This window comes from Syngnathoides biaculeatus, chromosome 3 (genome assembly GCF_019802595.1).
Source record: "Syngnathoides biaculeatus isolate LvHL_M chromosome 3, ASM1980259v1, whole genome shotgun sequence".
NCBI lineage: Eukaryota > Metazoa > Chordata > Actinopteri > Syngnathiformes > Syngnathidae > Syngnathoides > Syngnathoides biaculeatus.
This window is the reverse complement of record NC_084642.1, coordinates 39,336,465-39,352,669: the sequence shown is the minus strand read 5'-3', so window position 1 is coordinate 39,352,669 and position 16,205 is coordinate 39,336,465. Positions and strand designations below refer to the sequence as shown.

Genomic DNA, 16,205 nt, shown 5'->3' with positions numbered 1-16,205 from the left:
AAATGGATAGATATTCATGTTTAAACCACAGTTGTGCTTCCATTGTTGGTCACAAATAAAATACAAAAAAAGATCATCTTGACCCAAACTGCTTAATATCTAGCAACGGAGTTTAATCCTGAAAATAACTTAGATTCTGAATTAATCAACAAGCCTGAAATGCTGATTAGTAGAAGGAGTAAACTTGGGAAAACATTTGTTGATTAACTAGTTAATCTTTCTACTTTACAAATACTAACAATACTTTAGATGGTCAACTAGTCCATAGAGCCTCGTAGCCAGACATTGACTTCTATTGTAGTTTTTAAAACAAATTTCACATTGCAAATTGAACCCACAGGATGATTTTAATTGTTTATTTTGGAAATAAGGACAATCACAAAATCAAAGTCCGTACCTTAAAACTGCATTTAATTCAGGTGACAGTTTAAAACAAGTCCCTGATGAAAATGAAAGCCAGATCATCTTTCTTAAATCAGCACACACATCACTTCTAAAACCAGTAAGAAGTCAACATTTTCAGTAAAGTGTGAGATAACGCTACACATTGCCTTTAGCGAAATGGGGTTTGATTGCAAAGCAATAAAAGCTGTGAAGCACATGTGTTTTTAAAAATGTCAACTCTTAAGGACTGTACCGCCATGTGTATTAAGCTCTTAAATCCTTATTTGGACTTTGCAAAGCCAACCCTGTTGTTCTCTCGGTCAAACACAGTGTAGTACTGGCCGATGAAGACGTCTCCAAGAATCCACAAGGGGCCTGCTGGGGGTGGGATGTTCAGACCCATGAAGCCACTAAGACAAATGGTCTTTCCAGCTTGGCTCTCCTGCAATTAAGAGAGTCATTCAGGGTGTGCTGTTGTTTTACTATTTTGGAATAAAAACGATAAAATCTCAAATTTGGCACACAGTCTCTAACGGGAATGAGTGAAAAACATGTGTAATCCCTCTAAATAACAAAGCTGCCCCCTTATGACTTGGTTGAATAAAACAAGGCTGAATCTGTTTTTCCTTCAGGTGATGTCACACTGGTTTGCAGAGTTGAATTGTTATGGAGTATAGGGCAATCTATGTTGCTTCCCTGCTGGACAAGAAAGAGAGCATATGTTTTCACCTTTAGGACATATTGGTCTCCAGTCATCTTATAGGACTGGCCACCCACGTTGAAAGTAATAACTGGCAGTGAAGGGATCTTATCGCAGTTCACCATGTACTGAAACACAAATGGGATAGACAGCTTGTGTGCCACAAGATGAACATACAAGGTTTCATGATTTCATAGTCATATTTTGACATCACATATTTTGCATTTATTAAGGAACACTCAGCCTCCTTCCGAGACATTTTTTAATGTTTAGTCATTGTAATTACAAAAAGCTCTTCAACAGAAAGACAAAGACAGTGGTCCCTTTACTTACGAAAATCTCTACTAATGGAAGATTCAGGTTACGAAAAGCGTTCCCAGAAAATATTCGTCTCTAGTTGCGAAAGAAATTCAGAATATGAAAGGAAAAATACGGCGCTGGAATCAACTGAACGTAAACATCTTGAACTGTATCTTGGTTTGAAAGCGGCATGATAGAGCTGCTCTCCCACTGGCCACTGCTGGAGCATTTTCCTGGCATCACATTGGCTAGGAGGGATGGAAATCTTTAGCCATGACGCACATCCTGTCTCTTGGTATATATGGCGCAATAGAGCAGCTTCACCTACTGGCTGCCACGTAGCATCTTCCTGGCATCACATCCCTCCAATGGCTCAGCGCGAAGTCAATATTTTTTTTGGGGGTGGGGGGGATTGATCTTTATCCGTGATGCATTTCCTTGTATATTAGTCACTGAATCTTTTGTTATATATTCACGTACACTCGACAACGACTTTGCCGATTTATTCATCTTTTTCACTATGGGCCCTAAGAAAGTGATGGCCAATGCCAGTGAGAAGTTGTTTAGTCCATCAAAACACAAGAACTTGTCGAGAAATATGAAAAAGACATGCTGCTGCTTGACTTGAGAGGTTCGAAGTGGAGGTTGAACCGGAAGTTGAGGAGATTGTTTTGCTGGGAAAGTTTAAGGAGGACATCAACGAGTTGGTTCACCACAAAGATCTTTCGACGGAAAAGCGAGGACATCGACGAGTTGGTTCACACACGACAAAATGCAGGAGCAGTTTTCGGCTAAGGAAGAGGAGGCAGCCACCATTGCGTCAGCCACAATAAAAGACGTGTTGACGCAATTCCGTGACATTTCTGAATTGATTCAAAAGAATCATCCGGAATATGTGTTAACTAGTTGGGTGACCGCTCAGTTTGATGACATTGGCCTTGCACATTTCTGCTTGATTATTAAAAGGCAGACATCCTTGGATTGGTCCTTCAGGAAACATTGAAAGTTAATGTTTGTTTTGAATTTGTAGTTTGTGAAATGTATTAATTTTAGTGGAATTAAATGCATTTTCTGCAATGCATTTTTTGCTCGCCACGTACTCAACGCCAAAGGTAGATGAACAGAATTTTGTATTATTCTTTCCATTATGTACACTTAGAATGCTTATTTTTGGTGGAGTGCAGAGGGGGGCGGGTGACTTGGATCGGATTAGGCTATTTACATGTAAAATGCGTTTCTACTTAGGCAAGTTTCACGCTATGAAGCGATTTCCAGAAAAGATTGATTTCGTAAATCGAGGGACCATGGTACACTCTCTCTTAATGTTTTCTTTATTGCATATAGTACAAGTTCCCTGACATCAAAGACACTGCATATTTATGGACAGTCACATTAATTCAGCCCTCTGTGTAAGCATTTTGCCCATAAATATTTTTAAGTAAGCTTTAACATCAATATTGACTTAGCAATTTCAATATGTACACACAATATATTGACAATAATATTAATAGATTTTTTAGACTGTGGTTTTCCATTTTTATGCAAAATTCAAAGCCTTAAAAAGTGATTTCAAAAGCTAATTGGCATTGATAACTGTATTTGGAATGTGAATTGGATGGATCTGAAAAATAAAAGCACCAATAGGCTCAAAGTTGTATCTCACCTCTCCCTGGATGAGTGGAGTGGCTCCGATGGCTTTCTGCAGAGCCAAGACCTCAGCAGCCGGGCCAGTGATCAGAGATGTGCCGGTGTCCACGATGGCTTCACAACCGCCTTTGCACAAACTCAGCTCTCCGCCCACTTGCAACCTGAAATGCACACACGGATACAGATACATATAATTCAACCATCTTCTATACTCCTTTTATCCGCATTAGGGTTGCAGATAAGGTGGGGCCTCATTTTCAAGTAGGTGTGTGCTCAGATGTCTGGATAAAAGGTAAGACTGTTTCCATGCAAAATATGAGATTTTATGTAAAATGCGTGGCAAAATTAAAAGATTTTACACCAAGCTTGGACCATGTGTACGTACATGGTTGAGAATACAGATTTCACGACGTGTCCCCAAAAATTCTTGAGGTGTTCTTCCCATTAATTTATCATACTTCTCATCTGTGGGCTATGACATTTTCTTGGGATTTAGTTCGTCAAATCATTTATTTCTATTTCTGAGACTGTTCCTTTCGCTGATCATTAGAATTAAAGGAAGAGCGTCCCCAAAATTCTCATGTGTAATAAACCCTCCAATGTGAAGTAATATTAATATTATATGTATTTTGGACATTAATTGAAAACAATTGAAAATAAAGAAAATTTTTTGAAATCCTCGCAAAATCTGGATATGAGCCAGTTTCAGAGCCAGACTCTGAAGAAACGTCATTGACCCCACCCCTTACGTCGCCGGTGCTTAGCATTACAGACCATTCGTTATAGTTAAGCCAAGATGCCGACATGTTGTGCACCAAACTGCAACAAAACTGAGAAAACGCACCCAAATTTGTCCTTCTTTAACCTCCTGTGGGGTCGACCTGACACGATAAAGCTGTAGTTGTCACAGTTGAGACTCGTTCATCAACCGGGGAAACACACATCATCACACACATCTAACCGTTACGCTTATTAGCCGCTTAGCTATAGCTTTTCGTGCCGGTACTGTATAAGCAACAACAAACTTTATGAGACGGCAAGATGGCGTACTACAGTACAGGTGGCACGTTCATGCAGCTGTAAAGCATTGGCCTCACAGTTATGAGGACCTGGGTTCAATGCCGGACCTCCATGTGTGGAGTTTGCATATTCTCCCAGTGTCTGTGTGTGCATAACCTGCCTCCTGCCCGTTGACAGTTGGGATAGGCTACAGCACTCCCGCGACCCTCCTGCGGCTAAGAAAATGGATGGATGGACGTGTAATCACTTTAGGGAAGTCTAAATTTTATTTTATTTTTTTACATTTTATATTCCAGATATAAATAAATCATTCGGTAGTCCTACGCCGTACTCAGAAAACCCCCTTACCCCATAGCATTCATATAGCTCACATAGCATTCACACAGGATTCCAACAGTTAAAAATGTGTACTCACCGATTTTCCACTGGATGTATAAATGGTCCTTTCATCAAACTTTGTATCTATTATCTTGTATCTAGTAGCTATGTTATGCAGACATGTTTGTCGTGATCCAAGTTCATTCCGATACGCTCCATTTGTTCGACCTTTTCAAACTCACGACAACACTGGTGTTCCGCCACAGTAGGCATTAGGTCACAAAGAGAACATGAACACCTGTCTTTCAAAACAAGCCTGTCTGGAACATCTCCGAGGTCCATGTTATGCCCCTCCGTCAGCATCACGCCCCCTTTCCAACACGTCAATTTCTGCTTGTGTGTATTCTGACTGAAATCCTTGAACATTGTATTTTTGTTTTGTTTACTCAATGGTGGGAGTAGTAATAACACAAAGCATCGACTCGCTGTCATACTCGCTTTATTGGCTCTGAGCACACAACACTTCCCGGCACGTCTTTACGGCGATGCGCATATTCCCCCCCAGCTGCCACCGGTTGATCGAGAGAGGCTGGCTGCTTTTTTGGGGTAAAAAAAAATTCTCGCCACCCCAGCTGTATATTCTCTACATCTAAACCAACTCCTCAGAAAAGCATCACACAAATCTCCATCCCCGCAGTCCATATAATGGCATTATCATTATTGTTCATTATCAGCGCCACGCCCCCTCTCCAACACGTCAAGTTCTGCCTGTCTGTATTCTGGCTAAAATGCATGGGCTTGAATATTGTACATTATGCTATTTTTTTCATTATTATATTTCACAAATCGGCCACAAAATTCCAGATAATGAACGTTCTCTGTTCGGTGAAACATATCCACAAGCAATGGGAGGTCAGAACAGGAACCACTGCAGGCCTGGCAAACGCTTATTGGCTGTCAGTTTTCCAGCCGGGCTCATTGGAATGTCTGAGTGAGAGAGGAATTTCGATAATATTTTTCCAATTTAGAGATGTTTCTTGGTGAAATCTGTGGATAACTCTGGCATTAAAAGAAACATTGAACCCTCCTCTACTAACTTTTAATGTGTGTTCCCACTCGTATTACTTTGGGCAAAGTGTTCAGGAGAGGTTACATTTTAGCAATGTCCCATGTCATTGCTTCATATTGTTGAAGACTTCTGCATTATTTATTTCAAAGTGTTCTGTTTTGGTTTGTTTCTGTAACACAGAGTTAAATTACAGCTGTTATATTACCACTTTCCTGACATATCCCCAAATCAATGTCGGCCTTAAGGTCATATCCATTTTCTCTTCTTTCTTCTTTACAGAGCCTTGCATTCATATAGGGATTGTTGTTACCAGATATGATCCTTTGGCGGAAATGACAGTTGAAGCCTAAAAATTTTATACACTACAAAAACTTTTTTGTCTCACTGTCTAAAGTCAAATCAGACTATATCTCTTCTGCTTCAGGTCAGTCAGGATCAGCAATTTTTTTTAAACTTTGTTAATGCACAAAATTGAGAGAAAATTATTATTATTAAAATTATTATTTTATTTTTATTTTATTTATTTCCATACTATAGCATAGCATTTCCTTTGAACTACATGACTTGGCTCAAACATTTTGGGTAACCTTCCACAAGTTTCTGATATTATTTTGCTGGAATCCTGCCCCATTCCTCATGACAGTACTCATGTAACTGAGTCAGGTCTGTCAGTTACCTTGCTCTCACTTCACAATCATAATCAGCTTTATTGGCCAAATGTGTAAAAACACATTGTGTTAAGCTTCTACAGAGTGCCTTTACTCGTTCGCGGTTCCCGTTAGAGACCAATGCAATGACAATTGTAAAAAGGGAGCAGTTTAAAGTCACGAATTGTGTGATAGTCTACAAAATATATTACTAATAATGACTTGACCAGCAAGATGTGAGTGAGTGCCCTAACATGGCACAAGGCAGAAAAATAGTAGGTTCGCTGATCAAGAATTTAATGACTTAATTGCCAGAGGAAAAAAACTGTCCGAATGCCTACTAGTTTTGACTTTCATTGATCTGTAGCGCTTTCCCAATGGAAGGAGCTGAAAGAGTTGGTGGTCTGGATGTGGAGGATCCGAAAGGATCCTGCATGCTCTGGACAGAGTTCGCGTTGCGTGCAAATCCTCAATCGTGGGTAGCATGGTGCCAACAATCCATTGAGCGGTTTTGATTGTCCGTTGCAGTCGGAGGTTGTCCTTTTTTGTGGTGGCCCCAAACCAGACTGTGATGGAGGTACACAGTACTGATGGATTTTCAGATCTACCGACAAATTTTTTGCAGGAGTAAGATCAGGGCTTTGTGATGGCCACTACAAGACAATGACTTTGTTATTCTCAAGCCACATTTTAACCATTTAGGCAGTATGCTTTGGGTCAATGTCCATTTGGAAGACCCATTTGTGCCCACGTTTAAGCTTCCTGGCTGTCTCAAGATGTTGCCTTAATATCTCCAGTAATGTTCTTTCTTCATGACCCCATCTATTTTATTAAAAGCTCCAGTTCATGCTGCAGAAAAACAGCCCCACAACATGATGCTGCCACCTCTATGCTTCACAGTTTGTATGGTGTTCTGAGGTCTACAAGATTCCCCTTTTCTTCCTCATTATGGCCAAATAGCTCCACTTTAGTTTCATCAGACCACAAGACATGTCTCCAGAAGATAAGATCTTTGTCTTGTCTGTTTGCAAACTATGTCTTTTTTATGTTTCTTTCGGAGTAATGGCTTCATTCTCAGCAAGTGGACTTTCATCCCATGCCAGTCCAGGACTCATTTCACTGTGGATAGTAAAACTCTTACTGCTTAATACACCATCTTCACAAGATCCTTAGCTTTTGCTGTTGGGCTGTTTCGCATATTTCGGATCAGTTAACGAAACATCTCCTTTCTGAGTGGTTTGATGGCTGAATTATTCCCATGATGTTTTTACTTGGGTATAATTGTTTGAAAAGATGAATGTTGCACGAAGCATCTGGAAATTGCATCCAAGAATGAGCCAGACTTGTGGAGTGCGATAAATCTCTTTTTGATTTCCTGGCCAATTCCCCCCAATGAGGTCAAAGAAGGAAGCAGTGTGTTTGAGGTGTGGCCTTAAGTCAATTAACTCACATTGTCAGTTAACCTATCAGGAGCTTCTAAAACCATAATCATCTGGGCTTTCGCATGTTCTTTAAAGGCATAGTAATTTATGTGTATGTGAACTTGACTTTGAAAGAAAAAATGTAAAATTCTCGTAAAAATTCATTCTTGACACAATAATTTTGGTGATCTGACTGACTTAAAGCAGGTGAGGCTTAGTTTGATTTGACTTCAGACAGACAAAAAATGAAGCGTGCTTTTGCACAGTGCATGTAAACTTCTGGTTTCAACTATATAACTATATAACTGACACACAAACATACATTGCAAAAAAATTTGAATATAGTATTCCCTCTCTACTTAACGCTTCACCTATTGCGGATTCAGTACAGTGCATTTTTTCACCCCCCCCAAAAAAAAGCCAGATTGGCATACAGTATGTACTATATTAAAGGAAGGCGCATTGATACAAGCCGACAACCCCGGCGTGACATGGACCAAAGAAGGAAAAAAGTCAGGTAAGCTTTTTGGAGTTGATTGGCTGTGCATCTTGAAACCCCACCCAGCAACTCTACCTCCCCTCCTCCTCTCCCTTGCCCTACCTATCTGCCATTTTCTAAACTGTTGACTGTGTGCACGATAACCTCCCATGTTTACAATGGCACCAAAGCGCTATGCTAAAGTTAAAGCTTCCCTCGATGCACCCAAGCGGAAGAGAGGATACGAAATGAGAGGATAGTTCGAAATGCGAGTTGCATCCACTTTGTGGAAAGTGGATTGCAGAAAAACGGCCTGGTGACAATGAGGAAGGGGAAGATGATGATGATGATCAGTGAAAAAGTAAAACTTTTGGATACGATCAAAGATGGGAGAAGTTGTACTTTTATGGCGACATTATGGCGTGAATGAATCAGTGGTACACTACATAAAGGATGATGTGGTAAACATATGTAAAACCACTTCAATAACTTTTAAGAAGGAAGTGAAATGTGCATTTATGAACCTCAAGCTGCAATGAGGGATTCACCCCCTTGAGGATGGTTGGTTCAAAAAATTTCAAAAGCGTGTGACAATATGGTACAAGATGGTGAGTTTAGCAATTGTGTGTTGATGGGAACAGAAACAAAGTTCTCATATTTGCATATTTTGTTTTTAACGCGTAAAGGGGAAATCCAGTGCTTTGCATGAACAGTGTATCCAATAGGTCATGTAATATGTACCCTATTTTGACAATGTGAGGTTAAATCCTCTCTCATTTAATAGTGTTTTGAGAAGATTTTTTATCGACAATTACGAATTTTCAAGGGCGCTGCCATTTTCACGAGTCACATGACCTACGTGTGCGGATGTGACGTGTACCGTGCCTTAACAAAGGCTTGATGACATGGGAAACAATTTATGCCCAGCGCCGATTTCTTGGATTTTATATATATATATATATATATATATATATATATAGAAGTGTGTCTTCTGCTCATATTTAGTCATGACTCTATAACTCCCTCATACCGTCAGTTAAACACTGTATTGTAATCAGATGTTTGAAGCATGCCAACTCATCCGTTAACCTTAAGTGAATCTTGCTGAAATCTTTACTGGAGACCAGGACATAGGAATGTGCCAGTAATTACCAGCTAGAACTGGTTTAGTCATTAAGATGCGGATCTTTTGTGATGCTCTTTTATTTTATTTTCATACTTTTGTGATATGGACCCTTCTGATAGAATGCTGTAAGTCCTCTGCATCTTCACACTTGTGATCTGCTACAGCCATTGTCTGTAACTCATTTGTGCCCGGAATATTCTGTAAGTAACAGCTTCGAAGAAACTGGTCATCGTCTCCAGCATGTATTTGGATAACCAACATTCTCACAACCTGAAATTAAACAAACACACGGAGGAAAAAGCGTCCTCCACCAATATATATATGCCTTTGTTTTTCCTGGTTTGGATATGCTCCTGGATAAGTGCATAGCACTTTGCCAGGAAAGTCCACTTTTTTTTATATGTTCGATAAGACATGTTGATAACGTTTTGGTTCCTATCTGCATGGTTACGCTTTTTTCAAGCCATGCCCATCTGAAAAAGTTTTTTTTACCTCGTGGTTTTTATCAATTTCCCTGGCACGATCTTCATCTTTTCGCTCCAAGAATTTCGCCATACTGGAAAACGTGCAGACCGCTCGATAACATATGCGTACGTATGTCTATAAGTTATATCTATGCCATAATAAACAGAATGCTTCTCTAAGAAACCTTAACATCAGAGTGAAAATATCGATGAAATACTGGCAAAATGCTGTCGAAAATCGGAATGTTGTCGTTATTATAAACATCAAATTTAATGCAAACGGATAGCAATGCTGTAAACAGGTAGCAATGCCGTTTTCCGCTATCACAGCTGTGACTACTTTCACGACGAACATTGCCGATAGATGCTGGCAGCCGGTCTTGATCAGAGCCTCACCTCAGCCGTACAACCCCTCCCACCCCGAATTTTCTCAACGAACGTACATGTTTCACAACAATGACATTTTCAGCTGAAAAAAACTCAGAATTCCGCGAATCCGTGGAAAATTATTATTCCTGTACAATGACTCACGTTTGCTTTGTTTACCACAGTTGCTTCCTTTATCGACTTACGCTTGCTTTGCATGTCACGTCTGCTTCCGGTTGCTTTGTTGATCACGTTTGCTGTATTTGTTACGTTTCGGACGCCCCAAGTAAATAATAAAAAGAGGATTCGTGGACATGTGGCCAGAATGACACACCCTGCGTTCTCCTCGCAAGCAAAAGCTCCTCTTGTCGGAGGAGGGGACACCACAACGGCAGAACAGAAGTGATGTCACACTAGCGAAATGGAAGTTATGTCACAACATGCGCAATGGAGGTGACGTCACAACAATGCATCGGGAACATCTGTGGGCTACAGAAGAGACCATGTGTTTGCTTTGTCACTTTCTGTATAGCAATAACATTTTTTATCATTTTATTGTTACAGCTATAACACTTGTACTGTTGTAATTTTTGTCTCAAGTATGCAAAGTATAAATGCTGTACTTTTGATTAAACATTCTGGTACCCACACAGCGTCTCCAGGAAAAGTCTCTGTGTAATGCATAATAACTATACAGTAATATAATACAGTAGGTGTTTTATAATATATATTATACATTTAGAATACTGTGTATATTATATTTATATGGTTTTAGATTTAACTAAATACTTCTTTTTGTCACAAATGCGCAAAGTACAAATACAGTTTAGATTTTATAAACGTTCTGACCCACATAAACATGCGTCCCCCGCTACTTCGCAGTTTCTCACTTTTCACGGGTGGTTCTGGTCCCAATTAACTGTAAAAAACAAAGGATTACTATATCATGAAAATGTTTTCAATAAATCAATTCAAAAAGTTAAACTGTCATGGATAATTGATTCAGTGCCATAATTTAAACAACTTCAAGTAGTTGTTTGTTTATTTTTACATAATTTGAGTTTCCAGCTCATAAAACCCACAAAAATCGAAAAATATTTTGCACTATCAGGCCATATTTTGCAACCCATAATGGTGTCACACACCATCTATGAACATTTTTATTAAAGCAGCTGTGGACTCCCCTATTTTTCCCCATATCTGATTTGTCTGACTGGCCAGGAGTATCAGAGCACTCACGAGTCCATGTGGATCTGCCAGTAGGCTTGACGGGTGATGTTGACATAGCTGAATTCACCAGTGTAGTATTTGGGGTCCGTTCCTCCCAGCAGCAACTCGCCACCTGGCTCAGTGTCAGGATTTCTAAAGCAGATGCATATAAACTCTCATTACTTGTTTGTGAGCCTTGTACTAATTAGTGTCGAGGCAAAGAAATATGAAAAGGATTAGATAACGAAAAGTACAAATTAACTTACAGACTTGTTACAGTTTTGTTACTTTATGGGTGTAGACAAATTTCAACAAATTTGCATTTTTTTGTTGCTGTATTTCCCCTATTAAATTAAAGGTCCAGGGCTTATTTCCAACAGTTTTTTTCCTCAAACATCACAAAAACATGGTGTTTCAACAATTATACTCCCTACCTTTTCTGTACAATGGCATGAAGGTACATTTTTCACCTGTTCAGGTAGAAGGAGAACATGTTCTGCTCAACCTTCTTCTGGGTCATGATGTTGTCAAAGACTGGTGCCACAGCATCCACAGAGATGCGTGGATAGGCCATTCCCAGAATCCCATCAAACTTGGCAGCAATAAAAGCCACCCCGGGCTGCTTTATAGCTTCCCCAAAGAGCTGGTTCTCCACAGCAATGTTTCCAATCTAAAAAGATAAGCGAACAAAGAAGCTGAAGAATTTTTAATTTTCAGATTAAAAGATCATTTGCTTGATACAACTGCACGAGTCAATCTTACGGTGCACGTGTCCTGACTCAGGTAGCCCGACAAACTGCCGCTTCCGTACTGGATCGCAAAAGAAGTGCCATTCTTTACATATGTGCTGGACTTGGCAGAGTTGTATTTGTGGTGAAGCACTGAAATACAAAGATTTGCGAAATGAATGAGATATAATAGCTCGACTTACAGAAATGCTTTCACACAATATCAAGCTATGACTTACAGCAAGCAATGTCAAGGAGGGAGCAGTGGATGGAGGGAACCCACAGGTTGGAAGACCCAGTGTCAAAGACTACAGTGAAGGGCTGAGGGGGGGTGCCCAGGCCAATCTCGCCGTAATACTGGGCCTTGTGACAACAAGAGTCATTATAATTTTTCAGAATATTGTTGGAAGCTTACAATTACGCATGATAACCTGGTCTAAACAGAAACCACTGTATAGCTAATTCAGATAGATATGTACTTGGAAAGATTAGCAACAAATATAGGTCAGTCTGTTCTATTAACAGCCGCAAAATGAGACTGTAGCTGTTTGCATCTGTGACTGCTAGGCCAACACACGTCAAACAGTCCAAGTCATGTCCGATCTAACGGTGATTGTTTCAAACAACTCCGTAGCTGACAAAAATGTCTGTTTCATGTGACCCAAGCAATGTTGCATCACGGAAAGGTCATTTCAAAATGTATGTCATGTTACTGTAATCCCTTAAAGTTCCTCTTTCCATATACAATACTGCATAGGTTTCAAATTTCAGAGGATGGAACACTGACCTGGAATAGCATTTAGGGACTCCCTCATAATTATCATACAGCTTTAGCACCCCCACCCCAATTTTATTGTCTGGATGCTATATGAACTATTCATTTTTAATGTCTTAGCCTTAGACATAAATGTGGAAATTAAAATCAGTATTGAGCTCAAAACTAAAACCTTGTTCCAAGTTTCCCCATGAAAAGATGTAGCCATTTCATTATGTCAACTGGGGGTCACCATGGCGTAGGTGTACTGCATTGGCCTAACAGTTCTGAGGACCGGGGTTCAAATCCCGGCCCCGCCTGTGTGGAGTCAACATGTTCTCCCTGTGCCTGCGTGGGTTTTCTCTGGGCACTCCGGTTTCCTCCCACTTCCCAAAAACATGCATTAATTGGAGACTCTAAATTGCCCCTAAGTATGATTTGTGAGTGCGACTGTAGTCTGTCTGGCATCCAGTTCAAGGTCTCCTCTGCCTCCTTGCTTGATGACAGCTGGGATTGGCACCAGCACTCCTGCAACCCTAATGAGGATAAGCGGCACAGAAAATGGATGGATGTGACTGTGTACTCCAACCATTCCGACATATAAAAGACTGGTGGGAACAAGTCAGAAAAAAGGTAACTGGGGCCCTGGGAGGTAAAGTGTAGTAAGTGTGAAGAAATCGGGGGGGGGGAGCGCATACAGAAAAAGTGTGAGACTGGGATGCCTACATCCAAATAGTTCTTAAGGGTCTCAGGAGTTGGTCCATTACTAGAAGGAAAGCCAAAGTTGTACTTGAGGGAAAGCTTGTTGGCCACAAGCGCCTCTGCATTTCTCCCCGAGTCAGTCAATTCGCGTCTGATGGAGCGGAATTTCTTTAAGGGAATTCTGTTTCAGAAACAACAAATGTGTTAATATTGTCATCTGGCTAGAAAAGCATTTGCATCAAGCAGCAATTGAAACATAATTGAAAATGCAGGTTCTATAGTACACATTACAGATGGCCTTGCAGTAAAGTTATGACATTCAACACAAAATTTTCTACATAATGTTTCAATCCCGAAAGCCCTTGGTACATGATGACACATGACTGAGGTTACAAATGGACCACAGTGTGAGAATGTCATCAGAAAAAGCTAATTTACATCTTAATTTACCACTGTTTTACATTTGATTGGTCCAAGGCAGACTACTAGTTAGAACGTTCCGCCTCACAGTTCTGAGGACTGGGGTTTAAATCCCAGCCCCGCATGTGGGAAGTTTGCATGTTCTCCCATACCAAGAAATACATTCTGGAATTCTGAATTTTTTTCTCATAAATAGCTTTTGATCTGAAACTCAATTGTCTTCAGTATATATCAAAAACAAAGGAATTAACTTCGTCATTTCAATACTTTAGGAGGAGACTTGAAATTTAATGTGCTACGAGTTTTTTTTCTTTTTTTTCTTAATAGTTAACTCATCAATCCCATTTATTTCATTTTACGGGCCGGGGTTTCGCCATTAGTTTGACAACCAACAACTCCTTACATAAAAATACACCGTAAGCAAATGCTTCTCAATTACAAAAACAAAACATGGCTCCAACACAAAGCTACGCATTACCGTGTCTCCCAATAAAACCCTGTTGTACAGAGTTAAAAATTGGAAGAAAATAAACTGTACAATGTGTGTAACATCCCTATAAAAACAGTCCTTTCGTGTGCATTCCAAAGGAAACACTGATAACATGGCTGATTTTGAATGACTAAGCATATAAACATGTTCAACAATTTGATTTTGTTACCTAACAATCGTGCAGCTCGACAGGACTAAAGACGAAAAAAGAAACAGATAAAAACTCCTCATTGTTCTGCTTGGAAAATTGAGAATCCGAAGCCCAAACTATGACGCTTTGTTGAGAAACCCCAACACCCCTGAAGAGTCTTATCACGTGACCAAGTCATGTGAGTCAGGCTTATGCTGTGTTTTGGTTATACTACACTATGGGAATTTTCACTATTCAGTTACAAGATGAACGTCTATGGAAGTAGACGAGTGCCACCGGGATTTTAATTTGAACAGGATTTGAATTTGAAATGTTATGTGGATTTGAATTTAAAATGGGAAGTGGATTTGAATTTGAAATCGGATCGGAATTTGAAATGTTGTGGTGTTTACATAATTCACCCGCGGAACCTCGAGTTGGGGTGCGGGGTTCCGCACGGACTGTTTTTGTTGTTGCGCTTCCGGAGGAAAGGTTAACAGAGTTCCCGCCGTTATGCGAGTAGTTTGTAGCGCCTCCGACTCCTTTTCTCCGGCGCTACAATGTTAAATTAAATAATTCGCTATCTGAAATTAAACTTTGTTGTTAAAATTCAACCTCGTTGTTAAAATTCAGTTTCATTGTTAAAATTAAACTTCGTTGTTAAGAAGACGGGATTACAATAGAATTGAAAAATCGTTGAGTCAATCAGCGAAATCGGTATCCCATGAAAGCCGATGAATGAACGTTGTTCAACTGATTTTACATGAACATTATGTAATCTGCAACATTCGATAAATTAAAAAAAAACAGAATAGAAATTACGTATTCGTGAAACGGACTTCTATGTTCCTTGTTTTAATTGTGCGGTATTTTACTCCACTATGGAGAACCATGTTTCAGCATTTCTGGTGTTTTGGTTCTCTCGCCGTTCACACACCTGAAATGCGAGGAGGTATATTTGACCTCCTAGTGTACCGTCAGCGCGGATCACAAAATAGGGATGTCTTTGATACTTATACAGGCTGCGTTTTTTTCATTTGTTTGTTTTTTGTGTACGTATTTCTCTCTTGGGGTTGTCGTGTGTGTATGTGTATGTGTTTTTGTTGTTTTTTTGCAGGATTTTTCTTTGCTGTTGTTTGTGTGATTACACCATTTGTGTATTGTAGTATTTTATTTTGCAGTTGTCTGTAATTACTGCATTTTTATCTTGTAGTTGTGTTTTTCATCTTGCGTCTTTTGGAGAATGCTTTTTTTTCCTCTGCGTGTTCGTTTAATTTCAGGTAGTGAGAATGTTGGTTATCCAAATAAAGGCTGGAGATGATAAACAGTTTTGTCAAGGTCTTGCCAGTCCCAGTCCTGGCGGTGCAGGTCCCCTACACACCTGCATTGATTAGGAGGCTCACACCTGCGCCTCATTTGTGATAATGAACCCCAGTACTTATAGGACCCAGCGGACGGTCTGGCTTTGCCAGATCGTTGCCATCCATGCCTCATTCCAGCACTTCCTTGCTTCTGAGCCTGAATCCTGGTGTATCGACCTCTGCCTGTCCTCCGAAAAACCCAGTAAGCTTAACGTCCTTGATACTGCTGCTCTCTCTGACTGACCTCCCGGCTTACGACCTTGGAATGAATAAAGAGCTTCTTTTCCTGCCTTCCTGGTTACCGAGTCGTGCAATTGGGCTCACACTAGAGTTCTGGTTATGACAGAACGATCTGGCCACGACATGGACTCAGCCAACTCAGCAGCTATCCAACGCTCTCTACAGATCCAGGGCAGACATCTGGCTGAGCAGGAGACTGCTCTTCAGATTACCAACCAAAGACTACTCGAG

At 40.2% G+C, this 16,205-nt stretch overlaps 1 protein-coding gene across 1 annotated transcript; it reads right to left on the bottom strand.

Moving 5' to 3' along the window:
• Window positions 1-342: 342 nt before the first annotated feature.
• Window positions 343-14,572, bottom strand: ctsd (cathepsin D). The gene is made up of 9 exons (XM_061815777.1): window positions 14,413-14,572; window positions 13,358-13,514; window positions 12,117-12,240; window positions 11,912-12,030; window positions 11,620-11,819; window positions 11,180-11,302; window positions 3,048-3,192; window positions 1,114-1,212; window positions 343-826 (listed from the first exon to the last, which is right to left on the bottom strand). Exons 1-9 carry the CDS (start codon window positions 14,472-14,474, stop codon window positions 665-667), a joined length of 1,191 nt encoding a protein of 396 aa, XP_061671761.1. The 5' UTR covers window positions 14,475-14,572; the 3' UTR covers window positions 343-664.
• Between the last annotated feature and the right edge of the window lie 1,633 nt (window positions 14,573-16,205).

Bases quoted from the DNA above. Each gene is read 5' to 3' on its own strand.
- ctsd (XM_061815777.1), bottom strand. From the start codon at position 14,474: ATGAGGAGTTTTTATCTGTTTCTTTTTTCGTCTTTAGTCCTGTCGAGC. The intron at 11,820-11,911 runs GTAAGATTGACT...TTATCTTTTTAG, and splicing joins TGAGTCAGGACACGTGCACC to ATTGGAAACATTGCTGTGGA. The intron at 11,303-11,619 runs GTGAAAAATGTA...CATCTGCTTTAG, and splicing joins TTCTCCTTCTACCTGAACAG to AAATCCTGACACTGAGCCAG.